This window comes from Budorcas taxicolor, chromosome 2, assembly GCF_023091745.1.
Source record: "Budorcas taxicolor isolate Tak-1 chromosome 2, Takin1.1, whole genome shotgun sequence".
NCBI classification, from domain to species: Eukaryota; Metazoa; Chordata; class Mammalia; order Artiodactyla; family Bovidae; genus Budorcas; species Budorcas taxicolor.
The window spans coordinates 79599776-79620560 of NC_068911.1; the positions used below are offsets into that span (position 1 = coordinate 79599776).

A 20785-nucleotide genomic window follows, 5' to 3' on the forward strand; every position below is an offset into this window, starting at 1 on the left:
ATTTGTCTATTATTCACCTTTCCCAAAGGGTTCTGTATTTTCACTTGGCTTCAAGTTACTCTCTAGTACCTTTTCACTTCAACTTGGACATTCCTTAGCACTTCTTATAGGTCAGGTCTGGGGGTAATGAACTCCTCCCACTTTTGTTTGTCTAGGAATATTTTAATGTCTCCCTCAGTTTTGAAGGACAGTTTTGCCAGATATAAAATTCTTGGTTAATAGTTGTTCCCCCCCCCCGCCCCGCCCTTTAATACTTAAATACAACATAGCATTGCCCTCTGGTCTGCAAGCTTTTTGTTGAGAAATCCACTGACAGCCTTAGTAGTGCTTCCTTGTACATGAGTCCCTTTCCTCCTGCGGCTTTCCAGATTCTGTATCTGTCTTTCAACAGTTTGATTACAATTTGTCTTGATGTGGGGCTCTTTAGATTTACCCTACATGAAGTCTGTTGAGCTTCTTGGATTTATATATAATGTAGTTCCTCAAATTTGAGAAGCTTTATTTAATAATCTATTTCTTCAAAAGAATCTCTCTCTTCTCTTCCCATAGTGCATACTGCTGTACTTGATAGTGTCCTGTAATTCCCGTAGGCTTTGCTAACTTTTCGTTATTCTTTTTTTCTTTTTGTTCCTTGGATTCCAGTCTTTCAAATTACCTGTCTTTCAGTTCACTGATTCTTTTCTCTGCTTGTTCAAGTATATTCTTGAACCTCTAGTGTAAAATTTTTATTTTCTCATTTTGTTCATATTATTGCTTTCCTAATTTACTTTAGCCCTTTGATTCTGTCTTACTTTAGCTCTTTGAGCATGTTTACACAATTATTTGAAATTCTTTGTCTAGTAAATCTGATGCATGTATTTCTTCAGGGGCTGTTTCTGGGAATTTATTTTTTTCCTTTAGAAGGGCCACATTCTCATTTTTTTTGAATGTTTGCTATGGTTGAAAACTGGGTGTTTGAACAGTCACTCTCCAAGCCTGAAAGCTCGTGTGGATGATCTTCACTAATTAGCAGGTCCCTTAACTTTGACGTTAGTCCAGGGTAAAGGTTTAAGGTTTTCTCAAGTATTTTCTGGGTGTGTATCCTGTTTGGTTCTCTGTGACTTTTTCCCTCTTGATTTTTCCTGGCTGTTTGGAAGTGTCTGCTCGGGGCCTCAGATGTTCCATTATATTCATTTTCCCACATCTCTTGCACCATGTGTTCACTGCAATCTCCTCCCTGCAGTTTCCATATGTTATGATGCCCACCACTACTTTCCACAGTTGCCAGTCTGAGACCTAAACTATGCAGTCATTCCCAACTCCAAGCTTCAATTCAGATTAAGACAGAAAACAGTCCCTTGGGTAGTCCACAGGCTGTCCAGGATGTTTCAAAAATGTTCCACTTTGCTTCTTCCTTTCTTCCCTCCTGAGGGAATCAGGAACTAGGCTGCTTCCTTCCAAATGCACCATGCCATACTGGGGATGAGGTGGGTCAAGGGTGAGTAAAATGCCATTAAATTTTCTCTATTTTCAATGTAGGTTTTTCTTGACAAAGTGTTTGCTTTGTTGCCATACACCACTGACTGATTTCCAGAATTCCTAGAAAAATTTTTTCAGTCTGTTTATCTGATGTTTTTGTGGAAAATCAGGGGATTGGAACTTCCTACTTTGTCACCTTGCTGATGTCACTCAACAGACCAATTATTTTAAGCTTAACATTTGGAAGCACAGCCAAGCTCACTCAGAGTACAGCTCCTGGGGCCTTATCAGAAGGCCAGGCAACTTCTCCAAGGTTATTTTCTTGCTTCCCTTCTTCCTTTGCTCTATTCTCTTTCTCCTTAGTACCTCCTTCTCCTATCACTCCAAGTATCATCTCTACAAAGATGATTTCTAAATTTGTATTTTCAATTGGTACTTTACTTCAAAGATCCATAACTCAATAGTCTGCTGATAATTTTCCCCAATGATCTTCTAATTCTTGAACTCAAAATATCAGATAATACCAAATAACTTCCTTTATCAAAATCAGCATTCTCTTTTTCTGTGCCTGCATCATCAATCTTCCATTTATCCAGGCTAAAAATCTTGGAAGTGTTATTTGTTCTTATCTTTTCATACTGCAGGTTTGAGAATGTGTATATATCTTATTACTAAAGATTATGAATGGGAATACCTAACTTGATTGAACTTTTCAAAGTTCAATCTCACTTCTAGGAGTAGACAGATAAGAAGAAATTACTAATTTACACTTGGTACATTTGAGTCTATAATTTTAAAAAATAAATGCTCCATAAAGTAAAACCCCAAAAATGTCAAAAGGACGTATAATTGTTTTCTCACAAAAAAGTTTTAGACAAATGTTAATTTTTTTAAAAAGTAATGAATGAGATCAAATTTCTGAACTCTTATTTCACTGTACTATAGAGAATGTAATGGCCAATAAAATTGCATTTCAGCAAGTCTAGCATCTCATATTAAAATGGGAATAATTATGTTGTTTCCTAATAATTATAGATGCCTCTGTAACCCCCTCATATGAAGCTGTCTAGTGTTCTATCAAACAGGGATTGGGCAATGGAGTTAGATGCAGGAGAACAAAAAGATAAGTCATTTGCTTCATTATGGCCACTTCTGGGCCATTATTCCTTTAAACTTAAGCAAAAAGCTATTCACAAGGTATTTTAATTATACCAGTCTCTCCTCAAAACAGTTATCTCCCAAGACAATAGTCATTTCCTGGGAGAAGGAAATGGCAACCCACTCCAGTATTCTTGCCTGGAGAATCCCATGGAGGAGGAGCCTGGTGGGCTACAGTCCACGGGGTTGCAAAGAGTCGGACACGACTGAGTGACTTCACTCACTCTACTCTACATTCAAGAATTTTTGCTCTTCCCTTCACAATATCACTAAATGTTCTTAAATCTACCACCATTCTGTAAGTGCTCTAGTCTTCACTTAAGAGTTTCCTGAATTCCTCAATCTCATTCCAGCTATCTACTTTCATGGCTCATTATGAAAATAGAGATACTAAACATCAATCTTTGCTCACTGACAGTAATCCATCCTTTGAACTCACATTCTTCTACTCCCTCTGTATCTGTCCTCTCACTTCATGAACAACTCATCCATAAACCCCCTTTTTGTTCTTAGTCTTAGACTCCTCCTGGATTAGCTTCTTTCTGATTTTAACTTATATCTCAAAGCATGTAACTTCAATTGCTTTTGTTATGTACTTTCTGGTCACCTAACCAAAAATTCTTTTACTTTAACTCTACAATCTCTTAATTTTGGATCTGGCCATCCAATTACTTCTACATCAAGAAAGCTGCTGAAATAGCAGCCAGCGAACACAGATTGACACCACTAAAAATTCATGATAAAGGCTGGATGCCACATTTTTCTTCTTTCACTTAACTGAAGCTTTCAAGTCTTTATTATCACTTTCAGACTATCGTAAAATCCTAAAATCATTTCACTCAGTAGATGATCTTATCTTGTATTTCAGGGGAAAAAAATGGACTCTCATAAGAAAATCTACTTTCTTTGTTTGATTTTTTTAAATTGAATAAATTTGACATATAATATTATGTAAGTTAAGGTGCATTGTGAATTACTTTGATGCATTTATTTTGTAATATTATTGTTGTAGTCATACTAACACATTAAATAATTATACAATATTACTGTTTATATTCATTATAACGTGCATTAGATCTCCATGGCTTATTTACTACTTGTTATAAATTTAAACAACAACAATCTTCTCTGCCTCTCTCCATCTCCCAAGTAACCACCATTTTACTGTTTTAACAGATTTGACTTTTTTTGGATTCCAGATATAAGTAATACATGAGAATCCCTTTAAACTTCCTGCCATCTCCACTTCTTACATACAAACTTTTCATTTGCAGCTATTTTTCTCTCTTGTGCCCTCCAATTCTCAGAGGAATGGGTGTTTCTTCATGTTCAGAGTAAATTCCTTAACCTATTTCTGAATCTCTAGCAACCACTTGGTTGGCCATATTTCCTTTCTCTTCCTCTTCTGTTCTTCAAATATCCCTTCACCCTACACATTATAATTTGGACATGTACACACTCAGGGCTATAATGAAACTGTTCTTCTATAATCTATATCTATAATCTCCAATTCAGGACATTTTCACCTGTATGTCCCAGAGGTAACCAAACGATTGCCATTCATTTTTCTTTAGTAAACTGAAACGTAATATTCAGTTCAGTTCAGTTGCTCAGTCATATCCGACTCTCTGCGACCCCATGGACTGTAGCATGCCAGGCTTCCTTGTCTATCACCACCTCCCGGAGCTTACTCAAACTCATGTCCATTAAGTCAGTGATGCCATCCAACCATCTCATTTTCTGTCATCCCCTTCTCCCGCTTTCAGTCTTTCCCAGCATCAGGCTCTTTTCCAAGGAGTCAGTTCTTCGCATCAGGTGGCCAAAGTATCGGAGTTTCAGCTTCAGCATCAGTCCTTCCAGTGAATATTCAGGACTGATTTCCTTTGAGGATGGACTGGCTGGATCTCCTTGCAGTCCAAGGGACTCTCAAGTCTTCTCCAACACCACAGATCTAAAGTGTCAATTCTTTGGCGCTCAGCTTTCTTTATAGTCCAAATCTCACATCCATACATGATTACTGGAAAAACCGCAGCTTTGACTAGATGGACCTTTGTTGGCAAAGTAATGTCTCTGCTTTTTAATATGCTATCTAGGTTGGTCATAATTTTTCTTCCAAGGAGCAAGCGTCTTTTAATTTCATGGCTGCAGTCACCATCTGTAGTGATTTTGGAGCTCCCCAAAATAAAGTCTGTCACTGTTTCCATTGTTTCCCCATCTACTTGCCATGAACTGATGGGACCAGATGCCATGATCTTAAGTTTTCTGAATTTTAAGAAATTCAGAGTTTTAAGCCAACTTTTTCACTCTCCTCTTTCACTTTCATCAAGAGGCTCTTTAGTTCTTCTTGCGTATTGCCATAAGGGTGGTGTCATCTGCATATATGAGGGTACTGATATTTCTCCCGGCAATCTTGATTCCAGCTTGTGCTTCATCCAGTGCAGCATTTCTCATGATGTATGTAATATATGTATATTAATAGGTGGGCTTCCCCAGTGGCTCAAGGATAAAGAAGCTGCCTGCAATGCAGGAGACACAGGAGATGAAGGTTTGATCCCTGGGTTGGGAAAATCCCCTGGAGAAGGAAATGGCAACCTGCTCCACTATTCTTGCCTGGAAAACTCCGTGGACAGAGGAGCCTGGCAGGCTACAGTTCAAAGGGTCACCAGACATGACTAAGCACACAGGCATGGCATATTAACAGGTATATAATTATATATCTATTTATAATAAGGTGCAAATTGATGGTTGCCACTTATTTTTATACTCCTGATCTTAGACCACTGCTTAGCACCAATATGTTTGTTGAGCCAATTCCACACTACTCTCTATCCTATCTATCCTCTATCCCACTGTCAGGAAGACTTTTCTAAAGCACGTACTAAGTCCTTCAATATATTTTGAATGAATAAGAATACCGTACAAAACTACTTAGTTATAATCATCATGATAAGGCCCTAATCTATCTTCACAGCTTCTTTTCCTGTACTGCCTTCACTTCTGAGTTTTTACTATATATATTTCTCCCCTGCTTTCAGGATCCATCTTCCCTAATTTACCCAGCTCCTCCTAGTCTTGACTCAAGGGTTGGGCTTAGTGGTAGGCTTATGACCTGATCCTTCCAGAGTGAGTTAAGTGCCTCTTCACTGTGCTCACATGTTATCCTGTACAGATCTCTACTACAGCACTTAGCATGCTATAATAATAACTATTGATCTTTTTTACTTATTGAAAGTCCCTAAGGACATAAACCATATTTTATTTCAGTACTCTCAGAACCTTATTAAGAGCTCAGTACATAGCAGACACTCAATAATGTCTCTTAAATAAATTAGAATGTCTAGAATTTAACATTTTTTCTTCTCCTATTTTTGAGAAACATAAAAAATATTTTCCTTTCCCCTCTTTAGGGGAAAGTGCCATAGTGAATAAAGGTTTCTTCCATGGCAGAGATTAAATTATACAAGTTTTCAGTTGCTTACTACTGGCTAGGGCAGAAAGATCAGGAGATAGAGAAACACCTGTCTCTGCCTTATCACAAGAATATCTCAATACTCCTATTCCCTAATTCTGTATTTCCCAATGTTCCTAGAATAGGCCCAGCATGGTTGAAGTTTCTTAATGAACCTAATGAGAAAATAAGAATAAAAGCTGGGAATTTTTGATACTCTTTTTAAAAAGTGATTATGCCTTATACATGAATTGGAAAGGAAAACAAAACCAAATTCTAAACTTCACTTCAATAATCGAGAAAGTGTCTGTCACTATCCTATCTCTATTTCTCTTATGCACCCCTACTGAAGATCTCTAGACCATTAAGTTTACCTATATAACTGGGAGTATTCTTTTGTAAATCAACATGAGAATCACAAAAAAAAATGATAATTTTTGAGAAATGGAGTGCAGTATGTATAACACTAGTTTTACAGTAGATGTATCAAATAGAAAGGAGAAAGGAATTATGTATTCCTATACTTATGGAGGAAACTAAGAACTCCATGGCTAGCATATTTCTTAAGACTTCAGAATACCAGACTAGTAAAAAAAAAAAAGTTTTTTTTTAATTGAAGGAACCAACGTAAGATCCTCTACTTTCAACAGCCTCACAGGAATAATTTAACATAGCAGGGCTTAAGCTATTTACCTTCAGAGAGACCTATTTGCAAAGCTGGCCCCTTGAGTGGCATCTGGGAATATCTTTGAAAACATTTCTTAAGTGATAAGATTCTAAGTGCTGTGCCAACCTACTTGGACTACCATGAGATTTGTGGTAAATAACTATTTTCCTTCTGACACAGGGTGCCTATGTAACTAACCCTTAAAAATATCCCAAGTTCTTGAGTCTCAAACGGAGTTCCCCGTGCCAAAGCAGTGCATATATGCTGGGTGAACTTCTGGAAGCTGGAGAAAGGGTGCACTCTGTATGACTTCTCACAGAAAGGAAAGAGTACAGGAAACCTGCACAAGGATTCCTCTAGACTCCACCTGATGTCTTTTTCCATTAATGATCTGGCTGTGTTTCTTTACTAGTCTCTGTAATAAATCTTAGCTCTGAATAGGACAGTTTTACTAAGTCCTGTGAATCCTTTTAGAGAATTGCAGAATCTCTGGGTGCACTGGGGACTCCCAAAACACTAAGTAATGATACTAACTCAGCAAAAAAAAAACAAACAGAAAACTCTATGATCATCATTTGACAAATGGGTATGTTAATAAAATTTTGCTCTTTATTCTGACAGTACAGAAACATAGAAACAATATCAGAATAAAGGACAGAATTTTAAATGGAATAAATTTAGCATTATAAGAAGTTCATTACCTTATTCTTATTTTTCTCATTTTACTGTAGGTTGGTAAAAACCTTATCAAGGACCATTAACAGACATGCCTAGAAACTACTTAACCAGGTAATTTTTGCCTGGATATACCTTTCTTCCAATTTACTTTCTTTAGAAACTGAAAACAATAAGCAGAAATTTTATGTGAACAGGAGTATTTTAAAAAGCTGAAACTTCTGGTAAGACATTAAAGATTTCACTGAAATAATAGTTTATTTTAAACTTATAGTTAAAGAATAAATTAATAACAAATTTAGTTCCAGGATATTTTAAGATCTGTATCTTCTTCCAGTCAGCCAAGTAACAATATGAAAAAAACAAACAAAATAACTAGCTGAGATAGTGATACTCTGACTTTTAGTTTGTCATTTTACTTAAAAATTATTCATGGAAGATAACATAGTTATCTTTCCTCAATACAATCATCTTAAAATGAATTTTTTCCATAGGTCACAATATTCTTTAAAAAGTTAGCAAACAAAAACCTCAAATTTTATCTATTAATATATCCCTGTGTTTTAGTTCTTCAAGTTCTTTCTTTAGTTCTAACAATATATTTTCCATTGCAAAAGATTCAAATTCCATTCACCAGGATAAATAACAACTTTCAAAACTAAAACCATATACCTTTTGCTGTAGTTCTTTTACTGCAGAATCTCTATCCATGCATGCCTGTCGAAAGGCTTCATAAGCTTTATTGAGTTGCTCGCCAATGTTTTTATCCATTCCTCTATGTCCTGTTGCATCACTATAAATGATGGAGTAAATGACAGATCTGAAAAATAATTGAACAATTTAGATAGCTATCAAGTAAGTATAAATCATTTTTAAAATGTGCCTCAAAAATAATTCTGTATTGTTTATCAAGAACATTACAGAATCAATTATGATAAAGTTTTTACAAGTATATTTATTTATTTATTTGGCCGTGTCAGGTCTTAGTCTTAGCACACAGGATCTTTCATTGCAGCACACAGACTCTCTAGTTGCGGCATCTGGGTTCCCGAGCCACAGGCTTCAGTCATTGCGGTGTGTGGGCTTAGCTGCTCTGTGGCATGTGGGATCTCAGCTCCCCAACCAGGGATTGAACTCATGAACCCTTCATTGCAAGGCGGATTCTTAACCACTGGATCATCAAGGAAGTCCCCATATAAAACAGCTTTATAAAGGCAAAAAAGTCTCATATAAAATCCTGATCATATTTTAATCCTGCAATATTGTGAAACCTTAACTTCTACAGTTTTGAAATATTCTTTATGAATGTTTAAGGAGCAGTTAGGGTTCCAGTTCATAAAGATGCTACTTTGCAAATGGTATTCTATAAACGCAAGTTAAAAATGGAAAAATATAAAAGGCCATTTGTTGTTAATCTTTTATTACAGAAATGCACAACAGGCTTAGCAATGTGACAAGGGATTTCTTTTTACTAAATGGACAGTTACTTCCACTTATAAGGTGAATGCTTGCTATACTGAAATTAGAGCAAAATTAAGTAGATAATAAATGTTTGTGGATGGAGTTCACACTGTTGTTATCACACAGCAATTAAAATGTGTGAAAATGCTCTTATTTTAGCACAAAATCTAGGGAAAACTGCCACTGGACTGTACATTAAAAAAGAAAAATCACACCCCATCAGTCTTACCCCTACTCCGTATTAGTTTTCTGACTTCTCTGCTATTTCTGAACTACAGGTGATTTCCTCAGTAGAGGTAATTTCGTTTTATCATCTCAATTTGCATTGTATCTCTAAAGACATTCCCTGACTCTGAGCAGAGCATCATCTATCTAATGACTGATTTTTCTTGTCAAGCTGTAATAACCACACCACTGAGCCTTTCTTTTAATCCTCTGAAAGCCACAAAGTTGTCTATCAGTCACAGGGGGTCTTGGGGATACCCAATTATTTCACACCCTTTATGACTGAAATCCTTCATAATATCAGTCTCTTTCATAACATTTTATCTTTGAGTATACCTGCTTTCCATATTTTACATTAAGATATAATTCACATAAAATAAATTCACCATTTAAAAGTATACACTTCTGTAGTTTTCTGTATTCACAATGTTGTGCAACTATCACCAAAATCTAATCATAGAACATTTGTATCATCACAGAAACTCTGTACCTACTAGCAGTTAGTCCCAATTCCTATCTCCCCTGTAACCCCTGACAATCACTAATCTGCTTTCTGACCCTATGGATGTGCTTATTCTGAATGTTTAGAATCATAAAGTATATGCCAGTGTGTCTGGCTTTTTTCATGAAGCATAAAATTTCCAATTTTTAAACATGTTGTAGCATGTAATAGTATTTCATTGCTTTTTATGTCTGAATAATATTCTATTTTATGGAATAAAATAGATTTTATTTATAATGTAAATTTTTTAACATTTTATTTATCCATTCCTCAATTAATGGATATTTGGGTCATTTACACTTTTTGGTTATTTTGAATAAAGTTACAATTTGTGCATATATATCTGTGTGAACACGTTGTCAGTTCTCTTAAATATATACCTAGGAGCAGAACTGCTGAGTCAGATGACAGTTATGTTTAACTTTTTGAGGAACTACCACAGACAATACAGCCATTTCCACAGAAGCTGTATCATTTTATATTTTTACTAGCAATGCCCAAGAGTTCAATTTCTCCACATCTTCACCAATAATTATTGTTCATTTAAAAATATGTTAGGATCCTATGGGATGTGAAGTGGTAGCTCATCACAGTTTTGATTTTGAGCATCTTTACAGTGCTTATTGGGCATTTGAATATCTTGTTTGGAGAAATGTCTAATCAAATTCTTTGCCTACTTTTCATATATATGTGCATATATACACACACATTTATGTACATATATATATATGTATGTGTGTATATGTACATCAAACATCTAGTCAAATCCTTTGCTCACTTTATATGTGCATGTATGTATATGTATTTAATATATATGCACATATGTGCCTATTATGTGCCTGTATGTGCATGCTAAGTCATTTCATTCATGTCTGACTCTTTGCAACCCCATGGATTGTGGCCTGCCAAACTCCTCTATCCATGGAGTTCTCCAGGCAAGAATACTGGAGTGGGCTACCATGCCCTCCCTTCTCCAGGGGATCATCCCAACCCAGGGATTGAACCTGCATCTCTACGTCTCCTGCATTGGAAGCAGGGTTCCTTACCATTAGTGCCACCTGGGAAGGCATATATATACACATATACACATGTATGTGTATATATACATGTGCATGCATGCTCAGTCGTGTCTGACTCTTTGTGACCCCTATGAACTGTAGCATGCTAGGCTCCAGAGTCATGGAATTTACCAGACAAGAACACAGGAATGGGTTGCTATTTCCTTCTTTTATATATAAATATTTATGTATATGTGCATGCATATATAAAATTTCCAATATTTTCTTCCATTCTGTAGATTCTCTTTTTGTTTGATAGTATCCTTTGTCAAAGTTTTAATTTTGATGAAGTCCAATTTATCTTTTTTCTTTTGTTCTTGTGCTTTTAATATCTAAGAAACCCCTGCCTAATCCAACCAAGATCACACAGATTTTCACCTATATTTTCTTTTAGAAATTTTATAATTTTAGCTTTTACATTTAGACCTTTGATTTATATTAAGTTAATCTGTGTAATACAGTATGAAGTAGGGCTCCAGATTCATTCCTCTGTATGTGGTTGGTGAGTTGTCCTGGTGTCATGTGTTGAAAAGGCTATTCTTTTCCCACTGAATCCCCTTGGCATCCTTGCTGAAAACCAGCTAATGATACATCACAGTGCCCTTAAATACCGAGGTAATATTTCAATCCTATCAGCCAGTCTTTAATAAGATACTAAGCACACTCCTACATCATTTTCTAGACTTGGTAAAGAAGAATTTTCAAGGATTTTATTATGGGAATCAAACTATGGAAACTCTTCAAGAGATGGGAATTCCAGACCATCTTGAGAAACCTGTATGCTGTTCAAGAAACAACAGTTAGAACCTCGTATGGAACAACTGACTGGTTCAGGATTGAGAAAAGAGTACGACAAGGCTGTTTATTGTTACCTTGTTTATTTAACTTACACATAGAGCACATCATGAGAAATGCCAGGCTAGATGAGTTACAAGCTGGAATCAAGATTGCTGGGAGAAATATCAACAACCTCAGATATGCAGATGATACCACTTTAATGGCAGAAAGCAAAGAGGAAATAAAGAACCTTTTAAGGGTGAAGGGTGAAGGAGGAGAGTGAAAAAGCCAGCTTAAGACTCAATATTAAAAAAACTAAGATCATGGAATCCAGCCTCATCACTTCATGGCAAGTAGAAGGCGAAAAGGTGAAAGCAGTGACAGATTTCATCTCCTTGGGCTCTAAATCACTGTGGATGGTAACTGCAGCATGAAATTAGAAGACAACTGCTTCTTGGTAGGAAAGCTATGACAAAGCTACACAGTGTGTTAAAGAGCAAAGACATCACTTTGCTGACAAAGGTCTGTCAAGGCTATGGTCTTTCCAGTAGTCATGTATGGTTGTGAGCGCTGGACAATAAAGAAGGCAGAGTGCCAAAGAATTGATGCTTTCCAATCGATGCTGGAGAAGACTCCTTAGAGTCCCTTGGATAGTAAGGAGATCAAACCAGTCAATTTTAAAGGAAATCAACCCTGAATATTCATTGGAAGGACTGATGCTGAAGCTGAAGCTCCAATACTTTGGCCACCTGATGTGAAGAACTGACTCATTGGAAAAGACCTGATGCTGGGAAAGACTGGAGGCAGGAGAAGAGGACGACATAGGATGAGATGTCTGGATGTCATCACTGACTCAGTGGACATGAACTTTGGCAAATTCCAGGAGATGGTGATGGAAAGGGAAGCCTAGAGTGCTGCAGTGCATGGGGTCATGGAGAGTTTCGGACATGACTTGGCGACTGAACAACAACAACATTATGGGGATCACAGAGTTTTTACCTTGTGAAAGAATTAAGTGACTGAAGTAAGTAAAGTCGCTCAGTTGTGTCCGACTCTTCGCTAACCCATGGACTGCAGCCTACCAGGCTCCTCAGTCCGTGGAATTTTCCAGGCAAGAGACTGGAGTGGGTTGCCATTTACTTCCCCAGGGGATCTTCCTGAACCAGGGATCAAACCCAGGTCTCTCACATTGCAAGCAGACACTTTACCATCTGAGCCACCAGGGAAGCCCTAAAGCAATGAAAGTGATACTTTTTTAGGCATTCTAGTTAGGAAGTCTGTTTTTATTGGTACCTCTGATAGATGGAAAAGATGAAGTACTGGTAAGATAATTAACATTGCCAGGATCTCTAGCATACCATAGACACTATGGAAACAGAGTAATTAGCATTAGCACAAAGCTTCATTTTGAGTATTTATTCAGATACTATTATCATTCAAAAAAGGATTTAGGGTGGCTTTAAAAAGCACATGAGATTCAAAGTAAGTATATGAGCAGGAAAAGAAAAATAAGGGTAGGGAGCTATAGGGACTATAGTATACTATAATACGCTCATACAGAAATCAGACAATTTAAGTAGTTATGTGGCTTGATTGCCTAAAACTGTCTTAACAAACTGCAGATGTTATAATAAACTGTCAATGTAAACCACACTTATATTTTAAAATCTGGGACAAACAAGAATCTTGAACTGGGAACTCATCTAGTTTCTTGTTTTATTCTGTCACTGACTGACCGTGGGACCTTAGTTTAGGGCTACAAATCTTTTTGGACTCAAGTTTCTCTCCCTTCAAACAAAAAAAGATGTTTGGATTTGATTTCTAAGAAACTTCTTTGTTCTACACCTCTTGCATCTGTGAATCAAAAAATGCATGTCTGTTCCATCAAGAAGGTGCATTCTTGTTTTTAAAAATGTAAATACAGTACTAAAAATAGCTGCATCATATGCAAGTAAATCATGTGGAGTCTTCATTTCAGGTCCTTGAATTAGATCACACAAATGTCACTATGAAGAGTTACTGAGTAAATTCCACATTCTATTTCCTGAAGTAAGAATGTATGCTGGGGAGATATGATTCAGGTCAATACAACTAAATAAATGATACATTTAATTCCTATCTCACAGCCAAGAAGAAAATTGGGTGTCAGATCAGTGACACTGACTAGAGAAAAAGGAAACAGTCTCTGGAACCCAGCTAGTTAAACTGGACAGATTTCAAACATTAACACCCTGAACTTTAAAGCCACTTGTTCCTCTATTTTTTAAAGCATTTGTTAAGTATAAAATTAATTTCACAATTCAAGAGACAGTCACATTTCAATTACATTTTGGTATCCCTTAAAGTTGCTGGACTCCAAGGAAATGGTTTTATTTATAATAAACACGTCCAAACTCAAATCTAATGGCCACTGTGCTGTGCTTAGTCACGTCCAATTCCTGGTGACCCCATGGACTGTAGCCCGCCAAGTTCCTCTGTCCATGGGGATTCTCTAGGTAAGAATACTGGAGTAGGCTGCCATGCCCTCTTTCAGGGGATCTTCCCAATCCAGGGATCGAACCCAGGTCTCCCGCACTGCAGGTGGATTCTTTACTGTCTGAGCTACCAGGGAAGCCCCTAGTAGCCACTACCATCCCCCAAACCCAGGAGGTCCAAGCTAGAGCTACCTCTGCCGTGGAAACACTCTTTTTAGTTGTGGCTTTACTCTTTTAAATGTATTTTCAGGAAAGCCTTCTGTGTTAAATTTATTTCTGGGTATGGTTTGCTGGTTTCCTTACACCAGGAAGAGATTAACTCACCGATGCCCAACACTAGAGCTGGGTGGGCAAACACAAAGCATGCCAGCCCTAGGGTAATCCTCTTGAAGCCAAGGTAGTCTTGTCATATCCACCTCTAATACTCTGACAGTATTTCCTTTTTTCCTTAGGGTACTTCCTGTAAGACGGAAATGGAGAGGGTAGCAAGTTCCTGTTCTACCTCCGAGGTCCAGCAGGTGCTCACCCAGGAGGGAGCACTAAGAAAATTCATGGGCATCATGCTGCTTTCTCTTTTCATTGATCCTTGGTGCATAATGAAAGTGTCCTGGAGTAGGAAAGTCAGCATGCACAAGGGTGATAATTTTATTTTCCCTTGGTAAAATTTCCCAGCTCCAACAAAGATGTATTGACTACAACTGCCAAATTTTAATTTTATAAAATATATACCATTACTATCCAATTAAATGAGAAAAAGTAAAGCACGTGTTTGCTGAATACATGTAAGGCACTGTGCGGGATGCAGGAAGGAGCTTTAGGGATAGTTTTATGTGCCTTTTACGAAGTTTTTCCCCACCAGTTCTTCATTTCTTATTATTCATATTTCAATCTGACTGACAAGGCTCAGAGGAGTTAAATGACCTGCGTATAGCTACAAAGCTATAACTGAGGTGACTAGGACCAAGTTTCTGAAAATCTTAGTTCAAGGATTGCTTATTACAGCCAGCTGCAAAATATTCTCCCAGGATGCCATGATGGATATTTCATTCAATAAAACAAAAAACAAAGCCTGGGCTGGGCACCACTGATGTTCTCACCACTGTGAGAACAAAACAGACACGAAACCCACCCTCATGAAGGCACCACTAGCTATAATTTAAAGAATATATATGAGTACCTGGATATATCTGAAGGCTAGAGTTTGGAAAGCAGAATGCTCACATCTAATATTTATGAGGTTTAGCAAAGGCTTTGAGAGGCAGATGTCATCTGATTTGGGTTCTGAATTATGAGTAGGAATGACTTCACCCATTCCTTTTATTTGACTATCAAATAGCGGTCATCCTTTCTAAAACAGGTTCCTGGTAGCTATAAAGACGTTTTTAGTGCTAAATAATACTCATTCGTCACTAAAACAGGCCAGGATTATATGTATTTCTTGTGCACTGTCCAGCCTGAACTTTGAGATCAGAACAACTCTGCAAACCTGAGACAACTGTTAAGTATACCACTGACAGTTACTTAGAGAAATGATGACCTAGGCTAGTGTTTGTCCTACGAAACTTGAGATGAAGCAATGGTGGTATTGACATCAAGGCCAAGTCCTGCCTCCTCTGGACCTCGATTTTCCTTGCTTTTAAAATGAAGGGGTTAAAGATATCAATACAAGATGGTCAATGCCAAAATCAGATTGATTCTATTCCTTGTAGCCAAAGATAGAGAAGCTCTATACAGTCAGAAAAAACAACACCAGGAGCTGACTGTGGCTCAGATCATGAACTCATTGCAAAATTCAGAGTTAAGTTGAAGAAAGTAGGGAAAACCACTAGACAATTCAGGTATGACCTAAAATCAAATCCCTTACGATTACACAGTAGAATTGACAAACAGACTCAAGGGATTAGATCTGATAGACACAGGGCCTGAAGAACTATGGATGGAGGTTCATGACACTGTACAGGAGGCAGGGATCAAAACCATCCCTAAGAAAAAGAAATGCAAAAAAAAAAAAGGTTGTCTGAGGAGGCCTTACAAATATTTGAGAATAGAAGCAAAAGGCAAAGGAGAAAAGGAGAAACATATCCATTTGATGCACAGTTCCAAATAACAGCAAGGACAGATAAGAAAGCCTTCCCAAGTGATCAACGCAAAGAAGTAGAGGAAAACAATAAAATGGGAAAGGCTAGCAATCTCTTCAAGAAAATTAGAGACATCAAGGGAATATTTCATACAAAGATGGACACAATAAAGGAAAGAAATGGTATGGACCTAACAGAAGCAGAAGATATTAAGAAGAGGGCAAGAATACACAGAAAAGCCATACAGAAGAGATCTTAATGATTCAGATAATCACAATAGTATGATCACTCACCTAGAGCCAGACATCCTGGAATGGGAAGTCAAGTGGGCCTTAGAAAGCATCACTACAAACAAAGCTAGTGGAGGTGATGGAATTCCAGCTGAGCTACTTCAAATCCTGAAAGATGATGCTGTTAAAGTGCTGCACTCAATATGCCAGCAAATTTGGAAATCTCAGCAGTGGCCACAAGACTGGAAAAGGTCAGCTTTCATTCCAATCCCTAAGAAAGGCAATGCCAAAGAATGTTCAACTACCACACAATTGTACTCATTTCACACGCTAGCAGAGTAATACTCAAAATTATCCAACCGAGGCTTCAATAGTATGTGAATGGAGAACTTCCAGATGTTCAAGCTGGATTTAGAAAAGGTGGAGGAACCCAGAGCAAACTGCCAACATCTGCTGGATCATAGAAAAAGCAAGAGAATTCCAGAGAAAATGTCTACTTCTGCTTCATTGAGTGCACTAAAGCCTCTGACTGTGTGAATCACAACAAACTGTGGAAAATTCTTAAAGAGACAGGAATACCAGACTACTTTACCTGCTTCCTGAGAAACCTGTATGCAAGTCAAAGAGCAACAGTTAGAACTGGACATGAAACAATGAACTGGCTCCAAACTGGGAAAGGAGTACATCAAGGCTGTATACTGTCACCCTGTTTATTTAACTTATATGCAGAGGACATTATGCAAAATGCCAGGTTTGATGAAGCACAAGCTGGAATCAACACTGCCAGGAGAAATATCAATAACCTCAGATATGCAGATGACACCACACTTATGGCAGAAAGCGAAGAGGAACTAAAGAGCCTCTTGATGAAAGTGAAAGAGGAGAGTGAAAAAGTTGGCTTAAAACTCAACATTCAGAAAACTAAGATTATGGCATCCAGTCCCATCACTTCATGGCAAATAGATGGGGAAACAATAGAAACAGTGACAGACTTTATTATCTTGGACTCCAAAATCACTGCAGATGGTGAATGCAGCCATGAAATTAAAAGATGCTTGCTCCTTGGAAGAAAACTATGACAAACCTAGACAGCACATTAAAAAACAGAGACATTACTTTGCCAACAAAGGGCCTCCTCGTCAAAGCTATGGTTTTTCCAGTAATCATGTGTGGATGTGAGAGTTGGACTATAAAGAAAGCTGAGTGCCGAAGAATTGATGCTTTTGAACTGCAGTGTTGGAGAAGACTCTTGAGAGTCCCTTGGACTGCAAGGAGATCAAACCAGTCAATTCTAAAAGATTGATTTCCTTTAGAATATTCATTGGAAAGACTGATGATGAAAAGCCAATACTTTGGCCACCTGATGTGAAGAACTGACTCATCAGAAAAGATCCTAATGCTTGGAAAGATTGAAGGCAGGAGGAGAAGGGGACAAAAGAGGATGAAATGGTTGGATGGCATCACCGACTCACTGGACATGAGTTTGAGCGAACTCCGGGAGTTGCTGATAGACAGGGAAGCCTGGTGTGCTGCAGTCCATGGGGTCGCAGAGTTGGACATAACTGAGCTGAACTAAACTGACAAGATATTATCCTTGTCAACTTTATGATTAGATAACATTTCTAAACAAATACAAAGTACAGAAGCTTTTGTTCGGCAAACACAGTGATTTATTTTTCCTCATAAATGATATCTTAGATTTAAAAATTAAAAACAAGTTAGCATGGCAATTCATTTCCTGAGAGTGAGAAGTGTGGAATAAAATTACATGGGATGTCCTAGAAGAGATATGATATGATACTGTGAAAATGTGGTATGAAAATACATGATATAACACTGTGAAAATTAATGACTTTAACAATTATATATTTCCTCCTAACACTTTACTAGGTAGAATGGGAAAAAAAGTACAGGCTTTGAATTCAGATCTCAGATCTGCAATTTTTCTGGCTATTTTCTTAGTTTCTCTGAGTATTAGTTTTTTATATATAGTTTGTAGGTTTATTGTGAAGACTGAGATCATATGTGAAACATATCTGGTAACTGTTTCTCAATATCCATTCTCTACTCCCCTGGTATTCCTGAATTTTAGCTGATGTGGTCACGTGACTATGTTCTGGTCATTGGCAAGCAAGCGTAACTTCCAAGACAAGGTCTCTTTCTTTTTCCCCTTCCTTCTCCTTTATTGTGGTGAGTCACCCGAAACATTGTGGTGAGGGCAATACTTCCGGATGGTGGAGCAACAGGGGATGTGGAATGACAGGAATAAAGAAGCCGAGGTCCCTGACCCTGTGGGGCTGCTGTATCGACTCTGGACATCTTATACTTTGAATTGTCATACATGAGAGAAATAAAATATCCATCTTGTTGGTTTAAGCCACTGCCACTGGGGAGTTCTCAGAAGAGAAGCTGAGTTGTATCCCAACTGGTACCATATTCAAGACTGACCCAGCACTGAAGACACAGTAGGTTCCCTTTTTTTCCCATGGGAAAGAGACAAACTTCTATAGTCTTTGCCTTTTTCTCTAATTAGAGCTTATAATTAGTAAGGCAAAAACACATGAGCTCACCCAAGGGTTCACTCCAGATCTGTGCATTTCATTATACATAGGTTTTACCTCAAAGGAAGAAGGGAAGAACTGTTAAGTAAAAGTATAAGCAGTAAAAAGGTATAATAGAAGGAACAATTAAAACGAGAGAATTGTGGAAGGCTTCACAGAGGATCTGACACTTATACTGGGCCCTGAAATATGAGAATGATTTCAACAAGTGGAGTAAAAGGAGAATGAACATTAACTCTGAAAAAGTAGACGCTCTGAGAAATCACTGCTGCTGCTGCTGCTGCTGCTACTAAGTTGCTTCAGTCGTGTCCGACTCTGTGCGACCCCACAGATGGCAGCCCACCAGGCTCCCCGGTCCCTGGGATTCTCCAGGCAAGAACACTGGAGTGGGTTGCCATTTCCTTCTCCAGTGCATGAAAGTGAAAAGTGAATGTCCGACTCTTCGCGACCCCATGGACTGCAGCCTACCAGGCTCCTCTGTCCCTGGGATTCTCCAGGCAAGAGTGCTGGAGTGTGAGCTGCCATCACTAGCATACTGCATTTAGGGACTGGTGGTGAGTACAATATTTACACAAGTGAGGTATGTATACAGAAAGGATGGAGAGGTCAGGGTGCTGAGACAGGATAGTTGGGGCCACCACATATGACTGTCCTTCACTGAAAAAACCCTATGGGTCCCAATCATGTAGACCATAATTGGAATGAAGCACCCTACAGCTACAGAGTGTACTAACTACATAAGCTGTACCCAGTAGACTTAGATATGGCCAGACTGCAATAGACCTTGAATGTCACTCCAATTTTAACCTGCTGACATTAAGGAATTTTCAAGCAGGAGATGAATATGTTTTAGAAAGATAAACCAGATACCAGCAGAATATAAACTAATGAGGGAGACAAAATGAGTAGATCCATAGGAAACCATTGTTGTATTCTGGTAAAAGATAGGGGCTTGAACTAGAGTAAGGGAAATGAAAGCTGAATGGATTCAAGAGACATTTTAAAGGCAAAATTAACAGGACTCACTGGCCAAATGGATGTGTACTACAGACAAGAAGGAAGCATTCAGCAACTCTGAGTGAGTTGTCCTGGGATGGAGTCCTAGCATCTATATTTTAATAAGCAAAGTAACCGGTTTATTTTGTTAAAGGTGGTTTGGCCAGCCGTATTTTTCAAAATATAGGGCAAACAGCAATGCCAGTCAGCCACAGAGAAATAGGAAGAAAAACTGAGAGAGACAGGAGAGGATACTGAGTTCAATTTTGGACAAAAGTGCTGACAGAGGCATAGTTAACAACAGGCAGGAAAATATGTGCCAGCTGAGTGACAACGAAATCTAAAGGAAGAAATGATGGCTAAGTAAGCCTTCCCTCCAGCTACTATTCTTAAAGTCCTGTTTTTAATGTCCTCTGATACTGCTGACAGTCAACCAGGCCAAAATCTTTCTACCAAAAAGTAAACAAAACCTCTTCATTGTTTTAAAACAGTGGAGAGAGAAAGAAGTAAAACTCATTACTGTACCACTTTGTGTCACAAGATATACACCTTTCTTTCTCCCAAATACAAACCAAAATATAGGTAGGAATATTGTCTAGTGCTCTGCTATGTTAACACTTATACACTGTTAAATAACACGAAAATAACTTTCTGGTAGAGCGTTTGAATGTGTGATTTTTCTTAAGTCTTTCTAGTCTACTCTACCAAATTATGACAATGAAATAGTATTAGCAATCATCTTTCACGGGAGTAGAACAGTTTCTACCTACTTTCTGGTTTTAACTTAAAAAGTTTGAAAAAGAAGTCCCTCCATCCCGAAGACAATAGTATAAGAGATGCCACAGGCCGTACCAGATTCATAAAGGGCAAAGTTTTTCTTGAAAAAGTAGTTAAAATTTCATGAGTTAACAGATTAGGGGGCCCTCCAACAACTCTGAGTCATTTACTAAGTCACAATCACTATGAAAGGAGAGAGCTTGTCTATGAAAAGAGAATGAAACTTCAGGAGACAGAGGA

The 20785-nt window shown here is 37.9% G+C and overlaps 1 protein-coding gene across 1 annotated transcript in view; it reads right to left on the reverse strand.

Annotated features, from left to right (window-relative positions):
- Positions 1-20785, reverse strand: part of TANK (TRAF family member associated NFKB activator) — a 79395-nt gene that overhangs the window by 45890 nt on the left and 12720 nt on the right. Inside the window, exon 2 of the mRNA XM_052635567.1 lies at positions 8079-8226. Within this exon, the coding sequence (XP_052491527.1) occupies positions 8079-8177 (99 nt within the window). The 5' untranslated portion in view covers positions 8178-8226. The remainder of the gene's footprint in view (positions 1-8078; positions 8227-20785) is intronic.